We start from the raw sequence: 15,904 nt of genomic DNA, 5'->3' as shown, positions 1-15,904 counted from the left end.
AGTCGTGAGCTCCGTAAAAACTCTCGCGCGTGATCACGATCCCTTAAGAACTATCTGATCGCGTTTGACGAGCAGACGAATAACTCGCCTCTCGTGTTGATCTGTCAATGGGGTAAGGCGTCTGCGGCGATGCACAAAATACAGGGGAAAGAACATAAACCTTCTCGGGGTTATTTTTTAACATTATGACTTTTATTCACCAGTAACGGTTGGGATCGTTCCTGAAAGATTATTCAGGTGCAGTAACAAAGAACAGTGATAAATCTGAAGCCATATTTGAAAACTTAAAGAAGCGATTATAATGCATCAAAACTGTTCATTTTAACAGGCGAGGCTTATCTGGAAGCGAAATTCGGAGGCCTTGGGTGCGGATCCAATCGGCGGCATGTGGCTGTTTTTTCTTCTGCTTTCTTATCAATTATATTGAAAGATAAAAGAATACTGTTAATTTCCCATTGATGAAAACGAATAACTAAAAAAATTCTCCAATGCTCTTTTCTTTCGATGGCTATTTGCATCCTTCATGTTATGTCAGGTCAATTACTTACCAAAGTGCTCGCACTGAACGGATCATTGATACAGAACTCTAAAGATACCTTGCGACGGATCAGTTGTTGTTGTCTTCGGTGGCGGAGCCCGACGCTGCCGGACTGAATCCCTCATGCGGCTGTAGAATTTTAGTGGAGGTGCAACGTAAAACACCAGGGTGCTGTACAAAGATACTCCAAGTTAAAGAATCTCGGGTACAAGAAATAAATTCAGACACTTCGTCCATAGCGTCCCTAACAACGCACGTGCAGCTTCAGCACGTTAAACCCCATTGATCTTCGTGTCCGCCTGAACTCCCAAGTAAGGGGAAAGACTGTGCGTTTGAACCAGGACACCTGTAAGCACGTGATCGGTCTCTGCAGCGATCTGAAAGGCATTGCAACGCGCACAGCACTCGTTGTTCTCGCAAGAAGATGTTAACTTCAGTGGTACTGCAGATAACTGCATTTTACGTCATGCTGCCGGGGCACTCATCCTTGACGCTTTCCATTTCAAGCTAGTACCACCAACTCATAGATAAGCGTTGGAAGCCGTCGACAGGCGTGCTATACATGCGTGATCGACCCTTTTCGCTTACCTATTCGCCTGCGTGCTGCGACCAGTGCATATATCGCCGCCTGTATCTCCGAAAGAAACAAAGTGGCTCAGTATCGTAGTGTGAAGTTCCCAAAGTCCTACTTCAATCAGAGTGCTTGCTTTTTGCGTCTGCCTGCGTGCAGGATCTCGAGAATGCGCCCCGCGAAAGCTTTCTCCCAAAGAAACGAAAGGAGGAGGCGGACGGACAAGAATTTGTCGGTTTGAAGCCCGCAGACACTCTGGTTGCCAACGGTGCCGAGGCGTACGGCGTAGACCAGAGGAGCCCACGACAAATCAACCGCCATCCTCCCAGGGCACTGTGCCATATGTCAAGTCCAAGTCCAGGGGAGTCTGAAGACACAACGGCCTTCGGTAAGTAATGCCCTTGTTCTGCTTGCTCGTATCTCTTATCTCTCCCGGGTGTGACTGTAAGCCACTTGCGACAGGAAAAAAATCAGATGGCGTTGGTTGCACGCCTCTCCGCACGCCGGACAGCAGTGGCGTCTAGAAATAGACGATGAGCCACGCATGTCGTATAATCTGGCCGCGTGACATAAACGACGGTTCCTTTTTTTAAAACGAAAAGCTCTACTCCTCTCATGCTGAGCCTGAAGGTCATCTGTCTCTTGGATTTGACCTCTAACGGGAGGCGCACCGCATGTCCAAAATCGCGCATGGCAGGTGCCTCGATCTTCATCTTCACCTTCGTCGCCACAGCTGCGCGCTTAGCAGTCGCGTCCGCCGCTGCGCTGGCTGCTGCTCGGCCGATCCTTGGCAGTCACTTGCGTATAAAGACAAGCGGCGAATTGCGGCCTCCGCTGCGCACCCGACAAGTTCGAAATTATCTGCATTAAGGGCTATGCCTACAAATCTCCCGGCGACATCCAGGTTTACCTCGAAGGCACGAGAATAAAGGAAGTCCCTCTTATCCGCATCCTGGGCCTTTGGCTTCAGAGCGACAGGAAAGCCAACCACACGTTACAGCGTCTCTGGACAACTGTCCTCCAGATCTCCCGCAAGATTCGGCGCATCACCCGCAACCAAAAAGGCATGAGAGAGGAGGATACAATTCGACTGATACAGGCTCTAGTTATGAGCCGCCTGTCATACGGTCTCCCATTCCTACCACTTCTGGGGAAAGAGCGAGACAAAGCAGACGCCATCATCCGTACCGCCTACAAATATGCGTTATGCCTCCCGATGTACACGGCCAGCTGCCACCTCGAGGACCTGGGACTGACCCACACAATTGAAGAAATTCGAGAAGCCGTCCCAGAATCCCGAAAGGAACGCCTCCTCACCACCAAAGCTGGACGCGCAATCTTGGAAACAGTGGGTTCCCTGGCTGACATACGCGCCGTCCAGGAAAACCAAGACCTACTCTCGACTCTGCAATCTCGCGTGTATGTAGCCCCACTCCCGAAGAACATGCACTCGAACCCTCAAAAGGGACCACGAAAGGCGCGAGTGGACTACCTGCGCCGCACACACCGACAGGCACGAAATGCTGTATACGTCGACGCAGCAATGTACCCCGACTCTACAAACGCGGTGGCGGTCGTCTTGGACACCAATTTCACGGAAATCGCCAGCGCCTCCCTACGAAACTGCTCTCCCACAGTAGCAGAAACTGCTGCAGTCAGGCTCGCCGTCCAGCATGGCGATACCACGAGAAATGAACTAAAATTGTGACCGACTCCCAGTCGGCGTGTCGGCTCTTCCTCTCTGGCAGACTTCCACATTCCGTCGCTCCCATTCTGACTACCCCACATGTTCCAAATTCCACATGCAAGCACCAAATCACTTGGACTCCTGGGCACGAGGTGATTGAGGGAAAGGAGGCCGCGGACAGTCTAGCTCAAGGATACACTAAACGAGCGACTAACCTCCCCGACCTCACCCCTCTCCCCTCTACATATGGCGAGCGCCTCATCCTCCTCCGAACACAAAGGCAAGTCTATCCCCCACCACACCGTAAGCTAACGGCGGCAGAGGCGAGCGACTGGCGACAACAACATACGAACACCTTTCCTAGCCTCCAAAAATACCATATACTCTTCCCCGATAGATATGACGGAATCTGCCCCTGGTGTGGCGGAATTCCAGCAAAATACCATGTAACATGGGGCTGCTCCGGTCCCAATCCCTCTGAACTAGGCTAACATCAGTACGAGGAACACTGGGAGTCTACACTGCTCAGCTCTGATTTGGCGACCCAGCGCAAGCTGATATTCCAAGCAAGAGCAACTGCGGTGGACATTGGGTTCCTGAAATTAGGATTTCACCAAAAATCGGTATTTTCTCTTTATCCTACCTTTTTGTGAATAAATGTGTTCTACTACTCCTCGCCAGTTGTGGCATGTGATGTGTCACGTGATTCGCTCTTGCGCTTGCCAGTCCCGTTCGCCGCTGCGCCGGTCGCCGCTCTGGATTCTCGCTCTTGCACTTGTGGCACGTGATGCATCACGTGATTTGCTCTCGCTGAAACAATTTGCTCTCGCTGATGTCTGGAACAATAAAGATGAAGAAAGCTAAGCAGTCTCTAACATGCTTAACAGAGCTTCCGCCTCGACATTCTCGCTGTGGGCGGCTGGTCAAGGCCAGCGCCTGTCTTCCACTGGTAAATATGCCACATCAAATTGGATCTGTTTCAGGGAACTCGCTCTCGACTTTCGTGGTTCATAACGTATTAAGAGGGCGGAATTGACCTTTGAAATGATAAATACCATTTTCTTTCAACAAGTAATCTTTCATAAATAAATATGATGAGGTTTAGAACTGATTTCCTACCCGTATTGCAGGTAACTGCCAGCAAATCTCTCAAATCTAAAGGGGACGGCTGATATTTGGCCGTGACCCAATAAAAGAAGCTGAGTAATGATGCAAGAATCTACCTTGCTCTGCGGTATTAAAAGTTTTCTTTTTGTCGCAAATGGTGCACTTGTTAAATTATTAAATTTTTTTCTTCAATTTTTTCTCTCGAATATTGGCCACATCTGCTCTGCTTGTCAGTGTAAGCGTTACTTAAGAAAGCAGATGTAAAGGATTTGAAACATTATCCCAATCAGCTTGTTGTCCATTCACTGCAATGTATTTGCTAAGTAAATCGCCAGTGAATCAGGACAACCTTCGATTTCTCTAAAGAAAGTGATCAGGCAGGTTTTCGTAGAGAATAATCGACAATAGACCATCTTCGCACTATCAGTCAGGTGATAGAAAAATAAAAAAATACAGCCAACCCCTATATATAGCCTAAATTCATTGCGAGAAGGCATTTGACTCAATCGAAACTTCAGCAGTCATGCAGGCACTGCTTGATCAGAATGTAGAAGTCCTATGTAAAAATGCTGGAAGGTCTCTATAACGACTGCAATGCTAGCGCAGTCCCCCAGAACGTAGTCAATAAAAATCCAATCAGGAAGGATGTCAGGCAGGGATACACAATGTCGCCAACACTTTTCATCGCTGTTTGCAGAATATATTCTCAGGTCTGGATTGGGATCAGTTGTGAATAGGAGTTCACAGAGAATACCTTAGTAATCTGCAATTCGCTGATTTGATTCCCTTGCTAAATCACTCAAGACATGAAAAGCAAAGCGTGATCGATGTTTGACATAAGCAGAGCAAAACGGGGGATCTAAAAATTAATGAGCCGAAAACATAAGTACTAGTGTTCAACATTCTCGGTAGGCAACATATTTTTGTCACTGACAGCGACGGAGGTCCAGATCACGAGAGAAAAACAACTATAAAAATAAGAATGGGGTGGCGACCATATGGCAGGTTCTCTCAGATCATGAATGGCAGTATACCAATATCCCTCAAGAGAAAAGTATACAACAACTGTATCGTACTGGTGCTCACCTAAGGGGCGGGAACGTGGAGGCTAAGGAAAAGGGTTCAGCTCGAGTTTAGAACACCGGAGTTGAGATATAGAAAGAAAAATGATAGGTGGAAAGTTGAGAGAAAATAAGAGGGCAGAGTGGGTGAGGGAACAAACGCTGGTAAAATATATCCTAGCCGAAATCAAGAGCAAGAAATCTGTTGGGGCAGTGCGTGCAACATGAATATAACCGACTGTATTCCAAGGAAAGGGTAGCGTACGAGGGGCAGCACAGACTTTAGGTGGGCAGATGAGATTAAGAAATTTAAGGCGGTAGGTGGCCGGAGCTCGCACAGGACGGGGTTAATGGGAGAGATATGGGGCGGGCCTTTGCTCTGCAGTGGGTGTCATCAAGCTGATGATGGTATAAGCCTTTAACTCAACTGTCCATCCAAGACAATGTTTATTTATTTGCCGACACGTGTGCGCAAACTTAGGAGTTTTAAGAGCAACAACAACATCGGATAAAGTTTTGAACCAGCAGTGTTTTGCCACTTCGCTCCCTACAAGATACGAATCTAAAAAAACTGGCACTTTAAGAAAATTTGGAATTTGCAACATTAAAACGAGCCAACTATATTGTTTTACCTGTGAACGATAAAATCAGGCAGAATCAAGCATGCCAAACAAAAAAAACGGAATGCAAATACTAAACGTTTTCTTTCACCTAACAATGTAGCAGTAATACCGTCGAAATTTTAGGGTATTTTGCCGCTAGGGTTAGGTGTTGCAATAAGGCATCTTTCGACAGGCGTCCTCCACCTCTGACGACTGGCGCTTCGACATTGTATCTGAGAAATATATTAAAAATGTGATTCTGTATTAATTCGAGAAACTCATATACATGTGAGCGCTAAATGAAAGTATTCGGGCTTCAGCATTTGCCGCACATGATACGCCGTACGTTACCAGGTTAACTACGTAAGCCGCTGCGTCGCAATTTCAGGACATTGAGAAAAGCTCAGCATTTACTATGACTTGATATTAAGGCATTTGATATTTTACATTTTACAACACTGCAGTGATGGACGAAAAAGACAAAGTATTCGGTGTTCATGGTGATTATGGCAGTGGTTGCAGCCTTTTGTGAGTACAACACAAACACGGCAAAGTCGCCACCACCACCAACCATAGTAACACGTAACCTTGTTTGTCACCCCCTCCCCATCGTGCCTTTCTCATTTACATCAGGTTTCGCGGAGGTGATTGGGAGGAACATCAGACGGGGAAAGAAGACTGGCATTACCCCACGTGACTTCGACTTATCCTCTTTGGGGTCACCTAGCCTTATAGCCGCTTTTCCTAAGTTCCCCGAACTGCCTTCTCCTCACAAGGTGACCACAGCGAGCGCTGAAGATAGCAACTCAACAGAGCTGAGGACATCGCACCAGAAATTTCCTGAAGTTCTGCCTACGTTGCCGAGCAGCGCTGTGAGTAGATGCGGTTCCTTGCTAGTGAAGAATTGCAGGATTTTGAGTGGCTTCTTTCTCGGACGAAATTTACCTTTCAGACGATTTCAATCAATGGTCGTACCTGATGACACTCTGTTCTTCACTTTGGGGATCGTTTTCGTCGATTAGTTAAGAGAACTGTGCTCATGGTAGAATTTCGGTTCTTCCGGTCAAGCTGACTCCATTAATTGTATACAAGCGACGCGCTGCCTCTTACTGCAGAGAATTGCAGGGGACTGTCGGGACGATTCTATTGTTAGCATTCTATCAAAACTGTATTGGAAGGCCTCCTGTTCTGTAAATATGTCGGAAGACTATATTTCCTTATTGCTGAAAAGCCGAGAGGTAGCATCTCTGTTCTGTTCCTCTGCGCAAAATTGCAGGCACTGAAGCGAACCTTTATTGCAGATTTTAAAAATTTCAAAAACTTCACAAAAGCCCGTATTAAGGAAACCAATACAGCCACCTCGATAACCGCTTGAATCTGCCGACAGCCGTGTTTATATAGTGTTTATATACGTAGTCAGTTCTATGCACGCGCGCCTTCCATGAGCGTCGGACGACCAGCAGATATTTCGCCGCTTGTATCTCTGTAATGAAAAAAGATGCTCCTATCGTAGCATCACATTTCCACACATCCTGCTTCAACTTGAGTGCTTGTTTTTTGCCTGCGCTTGCGTGCAGCATTCAGAGAAGGTTCCCCGGCTAAGGATTCCCCCAAACAAAGAAAAAGAACCGACGAATGGACCAGATCTGGACAGTTTGGTGCCCGCATACTCTCCGGTTGCCAACGGTGGTGAGGAATCTTGCGGCATAGACCAGAGGAGCCGCAACAAATCAGCCGTCATGCTTCCAGGTCAAGTCCAGAGCATGCGGAAGACAGTACGGGCTTATGTCAGTAATGCCCTTGTTCTGCTTGCCCGTAGGTCTTGTCTCTCTTGGGATGACTGCGCGCTACTTGCGAAATGATGAATTACAGCCGTTGGGTGCCCGATTCTCTCAACGACGGACAGCAGTGGCGTCTAGATATGCATATGGTTAACCACATCTGGCGACTTGGCATTAGCGACAATTCCTTTTTTTTAGATCTCGGGAGACAAGCATGCACATTACTGTCTGTCAGGTCGCTCTTGATACACCAGGTGTTGCAGTGAATGTGATCACTCGTGTTTATAAATAGGGTTTTTGAGATAAACAGAAGCTTTCTCCGGCATAGTAGTGCCACCGTTGGCGGATGTTAAAAATCGGGCGAATTATGTTAACTAGCCAAGTGATTACCTAAATTGTAATAGTTAAATTTTTAACCTGCGAATAGGCAGCTGATTGCAATTAGAGATTTGTTTACCGGCCGTTAATAATAAACATGTCAGTTTTCAGAATTTAGAAAACACCATTACTCTCGCCGCTGTCGACAAAATTTGGGTGCATCGTGCGGAAATACAGGCGTTTTCGAAAGCATGCAGGCAAAGCAACCCTTCCAGTGGTCGTAAGTAGTCGTAGTAGCCAAACGCAGAAACTGAATTGTATTCACGGTTACTGTGGCATTCGTTGCAGCCTTTGGCGAATACAATAAAATCTCGCCATAGATACCGCTACCGCAGCGCTGGATTAAGGGGGGGGGGCACTAAGGGGGCTGCAGCCCAGGGCCTCACCTCGGACAGTAGAAGGGGGCGGATTTATTCTAACCTGCTTAGTATATGGAACCGTGAGCAACGGAACTTCGAGCGACATGTATGAATCGAGAAAACCAGAATGAGCAGACGGGGACCCTGTCTCATGTAACAGCATGCGTTTAGCCTGATCATTTGGGAGAGCTTGTCGAGCTGCAAAAACAGGGATCCTCCGCCACCCCGGCGGGGCGCTCTTTCTTACGAATCGAGGTGCGTTTGCTTAGAAGTGTTTTCGTGGTTTCCTGTCGGTCCGTCTGTCCAGTGCTGTCTGGGGGAGAGGGGCAAGAGGGAAACACCTAAAATATGTAATGTGGGACGAGGACCTAAATCTCCCTTGCCCCTCGTCACCACCACGCCACCCTCCACCTCTCAAATAGTTCCGCCGCAGTCCTTCTCATAGAAAGGATGTGCTGCAGAACCCAACAGTGTCTCCCATTCGACTTTTCTTTGCCTTGATGGTAATTAGGGCGGGGTAGGATGAGTCCGATAGCAGATGATGAGTCTGATGGCATAGTCTTGGCACGGAAGGAAAGAAGACGTCACACGTGGTTTTATCCATGTGCCGTGGGGCATGGAATGTTCACTGTTCGGGCTAGGGTTGTGGAAGAGTGAAGGGGGAAGTTGGAGAGCTGGACACAAATGCCTGTCTCCAGGGCCCATTCCCGCCTAGTGGCTGCGCACCCTCGCGCGCGCTCGACAGAAAAAAGTAGGTCAGACTGGCCACCGAACTTCCCGGAAAGAAGTAGAAAAAGATGACTCAGAGGCGACGGAAAGCGCTTAACTTCGCCCGCGCTAGGAGTCGCCCTCTCCCCTTCGTTGTCGCGCGCGGCGTCGAAGCGGCGAAAGAAATTTTGAGAACCTCCAAGAGCAGACGATTGCTCATAGCCAATAGGAAGACGAGACCGGAACGGGAGAAGTGGTGAGTTTGTACGGAGAAGGGGGAATTTGTACAAGGAACTCTATGCGTATGTGAACGCCTGATTTGGCGCTAGTAACAGACAGACGCGGCGCGCGTCTATTAAAGGAAGTTGATCGCGGGCTGCGATTCAGCCCCGAGCCGCCGGTTAAGCTTGCATAAGCCAGCCCGCTGAGGAGCTCCTGGGGGACGCATTACTCTCGGCCAGCCACGGACCATCCAGGCCGCGTGCGCCAGTCATCGGGACGGCCACCGTTGGACACCTGCGGTCGCGTCGGACTGACGAAGTGCCCGTTGCGGTGAACAATTATAATCCATTCATGGGAAAATGCTCGGTCGGAAGCATCAAAGTGGTGCGTCTAAATTAAAGGCGAAGTTAGAAAGAGAAGAGCGTGAAAAGAAGCTACCACAGATGACAAAGTACCTACTGAATGCAGCTTCCGCGGAGCAGTACGATCGCTGTACCCAGAGTCCGTGTCAAACTCCAAATAGTGCCGAATCTGCTCCTGTGGAGGACTTGCCATCTCCATCACCACGGTTTCCTTGCAATAAGCAAGGTTTGACACATCTTGGTTGTCTGGATCTTGTGAAAACGGTGCCAACCTCTGTCGTCCATGTTTCTGGGCGACCGACACTAACCGAGCCCTGTCCTGTTCTTGAGCCAGCAACGTCTATGCTTCTCTGCCGGAACCCTGACACAGAGCTCCAGGTGTCCGGTCCGCCACGTCTGATTTCTGCTACAGCTGAACAACCGGTGCCAAACCTCCCCGATGAACCTCCTTCTACTGGCGAACGCCAGGAAACAACACTCCAAGAACCGACTCGCTTGTTTCCTGTTACTTTGAATACAAATAATCAGGTTCCCACCCACAAAGCGTGCCTCGAAAGGACGAGTAAGACGGCTTCTCATTGCGGCAACAGAGTAGTGCAGACACCCCCGCAGCAAGACGTACGTTGCGAGATTCTGCTAAGTGACCCTGCTAAGTGGACGGATGTTATTACTGATAGCTTTCGGAGTTTGCCTTGAGAAAGGGCCATTGTATTTTCAAAATCGGGAAGAAAATTTTCCGTCTCCCGAAAGGCAATACAAAACTCACACGCTATATGTCGCCTCATCTTTTCGTGCGAAAGGCTGTAAATGGGGAGGCATACGAGCGACAATGGTTAATGTACTCGGAGTCCAAAGGTTCCGTTTACTGTTTCATGTGCAAACTATTTTCGATTTCAAGCAACCCCAGTGCTATCATCACGCATGGCTTTTCTTATTGGAAAAGAGCAGAAGAAAAGGTTTGTGCTCATGAAAATAGCGTCGAGCACCGGAGCTGTATGGCAGCATGGCTCGCCCTCTCTAACTCGAGCAGCACAATTGACAAGGAGCTGCTTAAGCATCTTGTCACGGAGACAGCTTACTAGAGGAACACCTCAAACGCTACGGGAACAAAGTAAATAGTCACCCATCATATCTGTCAAAAACCATTTGTGATGGATTTATGTAGCATATGGCAAAGGCTGTCAAGGAACGTCTCTTTGACGAAGTGAAACGCGCAAAATACTTCTCTTTAATTGTTGATTCGACTCCGGACCTCGCTCACGTTGATCGGCTGTCAGTTGTTTTACGATACTATTTAAATGCGAAAGTGTACAAACGCATTCTTGGATTTGTTCCAATCTAATCGCATACCAGCCTGTATCTTTTCGATACCGTGATGTCCCTCTTGACGACCAATGGCATCTCACTTGATGACTATAGGGGCCAAGCTTATGATAATGCGAGTAATATGTCGGGAAAATACAAAGGACTGCAAGCTAAAATCAAACACCTCAACGAATTGGCAGTCTACGTCCCGTGTGCTGGTCATTCACTGAACTTGGCGATTGTAGCGTTGAGTGGCCTTGAGGCAGTCAAATTTTTCACTGTAATTCAGAGACTGTATGTGTTCTTTGCTGCCTCACCTAAGCGACGGAGGTATCTTTTGGACAGCATGGGCGGAACTGGCCAGCAGCTTGTTTTGAAAAGTCTCTCTGAGACCAGGTGGTCAAGACACGCTGAATCATGTAGGGCCATTCTAAAATAATTCAATCTAGTCTTCTGTTGCCTTGAAGCTATATCAAAGAACGAGGAAGAAAACGGTGACACTAGGAACGAAGCGCACTCTCTTCAAGAAAATGACAAAACTAGACTGCATTTTGATTAATCACAAAGTGAACATATGTGTTGGTGTTTACAACAGCACGCGTTTCAAGCAAGTTTTGTTGCTTTCCTTATAATATATGCAATATTAATAATTCCGTTGATCGCACTTTGTTCTTTTTAATTTGGTGGAATTAAAATGAAACATGGCATATTTCCAGGAGCGTAGCAGGCGACAGAGGGGGAGGGGGGGGGTCAGTATAGGGAGAGGGGGTCTGCATGCGAATTAGCCCAGGGCCCCCATTTTTCTTAATCCGGCCCTGCCACTACCAAAAATAAGTAACACGTTACCCTGTTTCGCACCCTTCCCAACCTCCCCGCATTTCACCAGATTTCCTGAGACTGATTGGGAGGAACATCACATGTCGAAGGAGGACCGGAATCACCTCATGTGACTTGGACTTATCCTCTTTGGAGTCGCCTAGCCCCGCTGCCGCTGTCCCTGAGATCTCAGACCTGGCTTCTGCTCAAATGGTGACCAGAGCGACCGGTCAAGAGAAGAGCTCACACGAGGTCGGGACAGCCAGCCAGAAAGCGCCTGACGAGCCTCCTACGTTGGCGAGCCGTACTGTGAGTAGCTCGGTTTCTTTGCTCGTGAACCACTGCAGGATCTAAGTGGCTCTGGATTTCAGTGGTTTTCTGTCAATAGTCGTGTAGGATGGCATTCTATTTTTCACGGTGGACGTAGCTTCCGTTGACACGTTACGAGAACTGCGCTCATGGTTGTATTGGTTTTGGTGGAAAGGAAATGGCGCAGTATCTGTCTCATTTATCGGCGGACAACTGAAACGCGACGTAAGGGAAGGAATAAAAGAAGGAGTGAAAGAAGAAAGAAAGGAAGAAGAAAGGAAGGAAGAGGTGCCGTATGGGAGGGCTCCGGAATAATTTCGACCACATAGGAATCTTAAACGTACATATCGAACCCGACCGCGGCGGCTGCATTTCTATGGAGGCGAAGCGCTAAGGCGCTCATGTGCTGTGCGATGTCAGTGCACGTTGAAGATCCACAGGTGGTTGAAATTCTTCCGGAGTCCTCCTCTACGGCACCTCTTGCTTCCTTTCTTCTTTCACTCCCTCCTCTATCCCTTCCCTTACGGCGCGGTTCAGGTATCCGCCGATATGTGAGACATATACTGCGCCATTTCCTTTAGCCAAAAACCAACTCGATCTTTAACGTGCACTGACATCGCACACCACAGGGGCGCCTTAGCGTTTCGCCTCCACCGAAACGCAGCCGCCGCGGTCGTGTTTGAATCGGGGAACTCCGGATCAATCGCGGAGCGCCCTAATTACTGAGCCTCCGCTGCCGGCAAAGGAAAGGTAGTAGCAGTAAGTGGTTTTATTAAAATAACAATAAAAAGAAAGCAAGATTTTTGCTAGCCCCGGCATCTGCCATCGATACTGACCTGGCTTCAAAGAGTACGGCAATGTAAAACCATAGTCCTACACTATGGTTTTACATTGAATCTATCCAATTTTTACCTTCCGCGTTTTTAACCTGCCTTATAATGCTCTTTCTTTCTCCGTCCTCGTGTCAGGCATACTTACTGGTTAGAGGCTTCCCAGTTCTTTTCCGCCAGTGTGAGTCAACGATCTTTCAGTTTAGGTATTTAAATACCTTAGCTACCCACCTATTATCGCCAAATTTCCTCAGGCGTTCTTCGTATAGTATTTTACTCTAAGCTTCCCGTGCTCCGAACGATGCCCAGCCCATATCCCCCTGTACTGCCTTGTTTGTGGTTTTCCCGTGGGCACCTAGTGCTATTCCAACAATGTCTGATTTACTTCTAATCTCGACTGAACTTCTTCCCTTAAGCACAGAACCGCATTCCATAAAGTAAGCCCCGGCACCATTATTCTTTTCCATATACCTTTATAAATACGATGTAATATTACTTCTTGGCCTGGACAGCATTTGGCAAAGCAGGATGGCTGTACGACACTGCGATAAAGATGCGCGGTCTGTCCTAGATTACTTCAAAGAAAACATATTTAAGCGGCGTGAAGTGTACACTGAGATATGCTTTGGAGATGAAGTTATCGAGTTGATGGGAGAGTTGTGTTCTTTGAAACAGTTTTGATTTTGTCGCGTGAGTGAAACGCATGTCCGCTCTTGATGTTTGAGAATGTAGCGCAGAACATGTTTGTGATCTGTTGTAAACTGTTGAAAGAGGCAATGAAGGCAAAAAGAAAAGAGCTGGCGTGGCGGAGTGGTTAGCCTGCTCGTCTCGTACTCCGGAGGCCCTGGCTCGATCCCCTGCCTCGACAAATTTCTTACTCGGTTTTATTTATTTTTGCTTTATATTTTTCGTTCACGGCCAGCGCCGCCGACGCCGACGATGACACCGGCCTTTATGCGACACGGGGCTCTCAACGCTCCCGCGTTAAACGCTTATTCTAACGAAATAATTCGAGGTACTCAGGCCTCTGTGTCTGTGCACGTCCCCACTTTACACAGGTGAGGTGGACGTTGTCAGGCGCGGTTCAGGGGTCGACGATATGTGAGAAAGATGCTGTGCCATTTCCTTTCCCCAAAAACCAATTTTTTTTTCAGTTGAGGGGATCTCAGAAATGGCAGCATCAAACGAATGGTTGTAATTAAAAGATGATGTGAGGATGGTGGTGGTAGTGGTTTTATTAAAAATAATAGTAAAAAGGAAGGAAAACATTTTTGCTAGCCCCGGCATCTGCCATCGATACTGAAGCACCTGAGCTGGGGCAGCGGAAATAAAGGATAGCAGGCAGAATGGAGAAATGAAATGAAAGAGGTGAGGGGACAGGAATAGAGGATAGGGGGAGAAGTAATATGTACTAACTATTTACACAATAAGAAATGTGTCCAGGTTGTGCGCGTGATTAGTTCATTTTAGAGGAATTAAATCACGCACGCGCACAGCACTGTGTTGGTTACAACCGGAGTGGGGCGTCCAGTTATTAATTGTTCAAGGTAGTACTCGCGGAGCGTTCGGTCACTGCGTGTAACTACCTGACGGAAAACAGACGGGACGTCAAGCCCGTGTGTTCTAGGAATGCACAGAGGCTCACCAAAGTTCGCTCACGAGTGTGCGCATGCGCGCACTGCCCTGCGGCCCGAAAACAAATTCAAATCGGATGAGAGTTCATTATTAGAGTCAAAAATGTCCAAAAAGTGGGCGGGCAGGAGCAAGAGGCCCGCGAAATTTGAAAACGCAGGAAGTAAGCGGAGCCAAAGTGTGGTGAAAAGTTTGAAGGCTCGAAATGGGCAATCACGTGACCAGTGATAAGTGAGATACGTAACCCGAAGATAGGAAAAAATGACAAATTAGGGACAATTCATTCATTCATTATTTATTGCATATCTTGCGAAATGCAAACTAACATTGATGGACCCATAGCCACTGGCTAGTAACGGGTCTATAATCAACATAGGATACAAAATAAATGCAGCACGCGAACAAATAAAACAAGAAATACAATCCACAACACAATAACACATAAAATGCATAGTTTAAACAAAAATGAATATGAAGTCACTTATTCGCAATATTTCTGAGAAAAAGAACCTCTTTAAAGCAGGAGTAAAATTTGGGGCTTGCTTTATGCTTAGTGGCAAAGTATTCCAAATAAGAGCGCCGTTAAATTCTAGGAGCCTTTTCCCGTACAGGTTCTGACATGCAGGTAGATTAAAATTCAGGCGTCCGCCGATATGTAATATAGGTAATTATTTAGAAGCAAAAGGCAATGGACCGGTAAATGGACTGGACGGGTATATAGAGCGGGAACGAAGCGCGACGGAAAATTTGAAAACTCGAAATGTTTGGCGGGATGAAATGACGGTGTAATCAGAAATAATTGATTACAAATCAATCAAGTGAACGAGAAAACAACCATGGCGCCAAATTTTATAGGCGACCAGTGTCGAGGAGGAGGCAATGCTTCGCATTCTTCCAATGCGGGTAGCTGCAGTGATCGCTAATTTTTTTAAAAAGCGAATTCAGCATAGTATAAGGGAGACTACTGCAGCGGGCCCGTTTTGTAAGGATATACACCACCCGTCAGAAGTTCCCAGGACACAGGTTAATTCTTCTCTGAAAACTTTGAGTGTTTAGTAGTTGTCTTAAGCCCAACGGCATACTGCTTGAAAGTGGACTCTTTTGCTTGAGAGTTTTTGATGCACCCTGTAAAACCTCTCTCGGTCCACAGAGGTGGCTCAACGGTTAAGGTTTCTTATCCTAAAGTCGCTCGGAGGTTCCATCCTGGTCACCACTGCCGCATTTTTATGGAGGCTAAATTGAAGAAACATCAGTGTGCAAAGCGATCGATGTCAACCCCAGGTAGTCTAATCCAGAGCTCCCCACTACGGCCTCCCTCATAGCACATTTGTGGCTTCGGGACATTTACAGTTTACACGTTCTCATTAGAAAAGTACCTGCCAAGAGCGTATGGAACAAACTACGCATCTTGTACGCAGTACACTTTATCCGTGACATAGACTGGGAATAAAAATGGGCCTAGAATGCTTATTTTCGGCATATTGGTGACAACGACTTGTCCAGGAGGTCTAGCGACACCGATATCGACGTACTGTATTCTATGGCCGAGCTAGATATCATTCCAGTAGCTCTGCTCCACGGACGCAGTAGTTCTGTAACTTTGTAAGAATAATAGGATTGACGGGTTGGAATGCTT

The 15,904-nt window shown here is 47.4% G+C and overlaps 1 protein-coding gene across 1 annotated transcript in view; it reads left to right on the top strand.

The window, feature by feature from the left end:
- LOC144135487 (uncharacterized) overlaps nt 1–15,904 on the top strand; it is a 35,808-nt gene that overhangs the window by 5,782 nt on the left and 14,122 nt on the right. The window contains exons 3-4 of the mRNA XM_077668142.1: nt 1,269–1,497; nt 11,568–11,806. Of these exons, the coding sequence (XP_077524268.1) occupies nt 1,269–1,497; nt 11,568–11,806 (468 nt within the window). The remainder of the gene's footprint in view (nt 1–1,268; nt 1,498–11,567; nt 11,807–15,904) is intronic.

This window comes from Amblyomma americanum, chromosome 1 (assembly GCF_052857255.1).
Source record: "Amblyomma americanum isolate KBUSLIRL-KWMA chromosome 1, ASM5285725v1, whole genome shotgun sequence".
NCBI lineage: Eukaryota > Metazoa > Arthropoda > Arachnida > Ixodida > Ixodidae > Amblyomma > Amblyomma americanum.
Note: the sequence above shows the minus strand (reverse complement) of the source record. Positions and strands in the feature narration are given on the sequence as shown.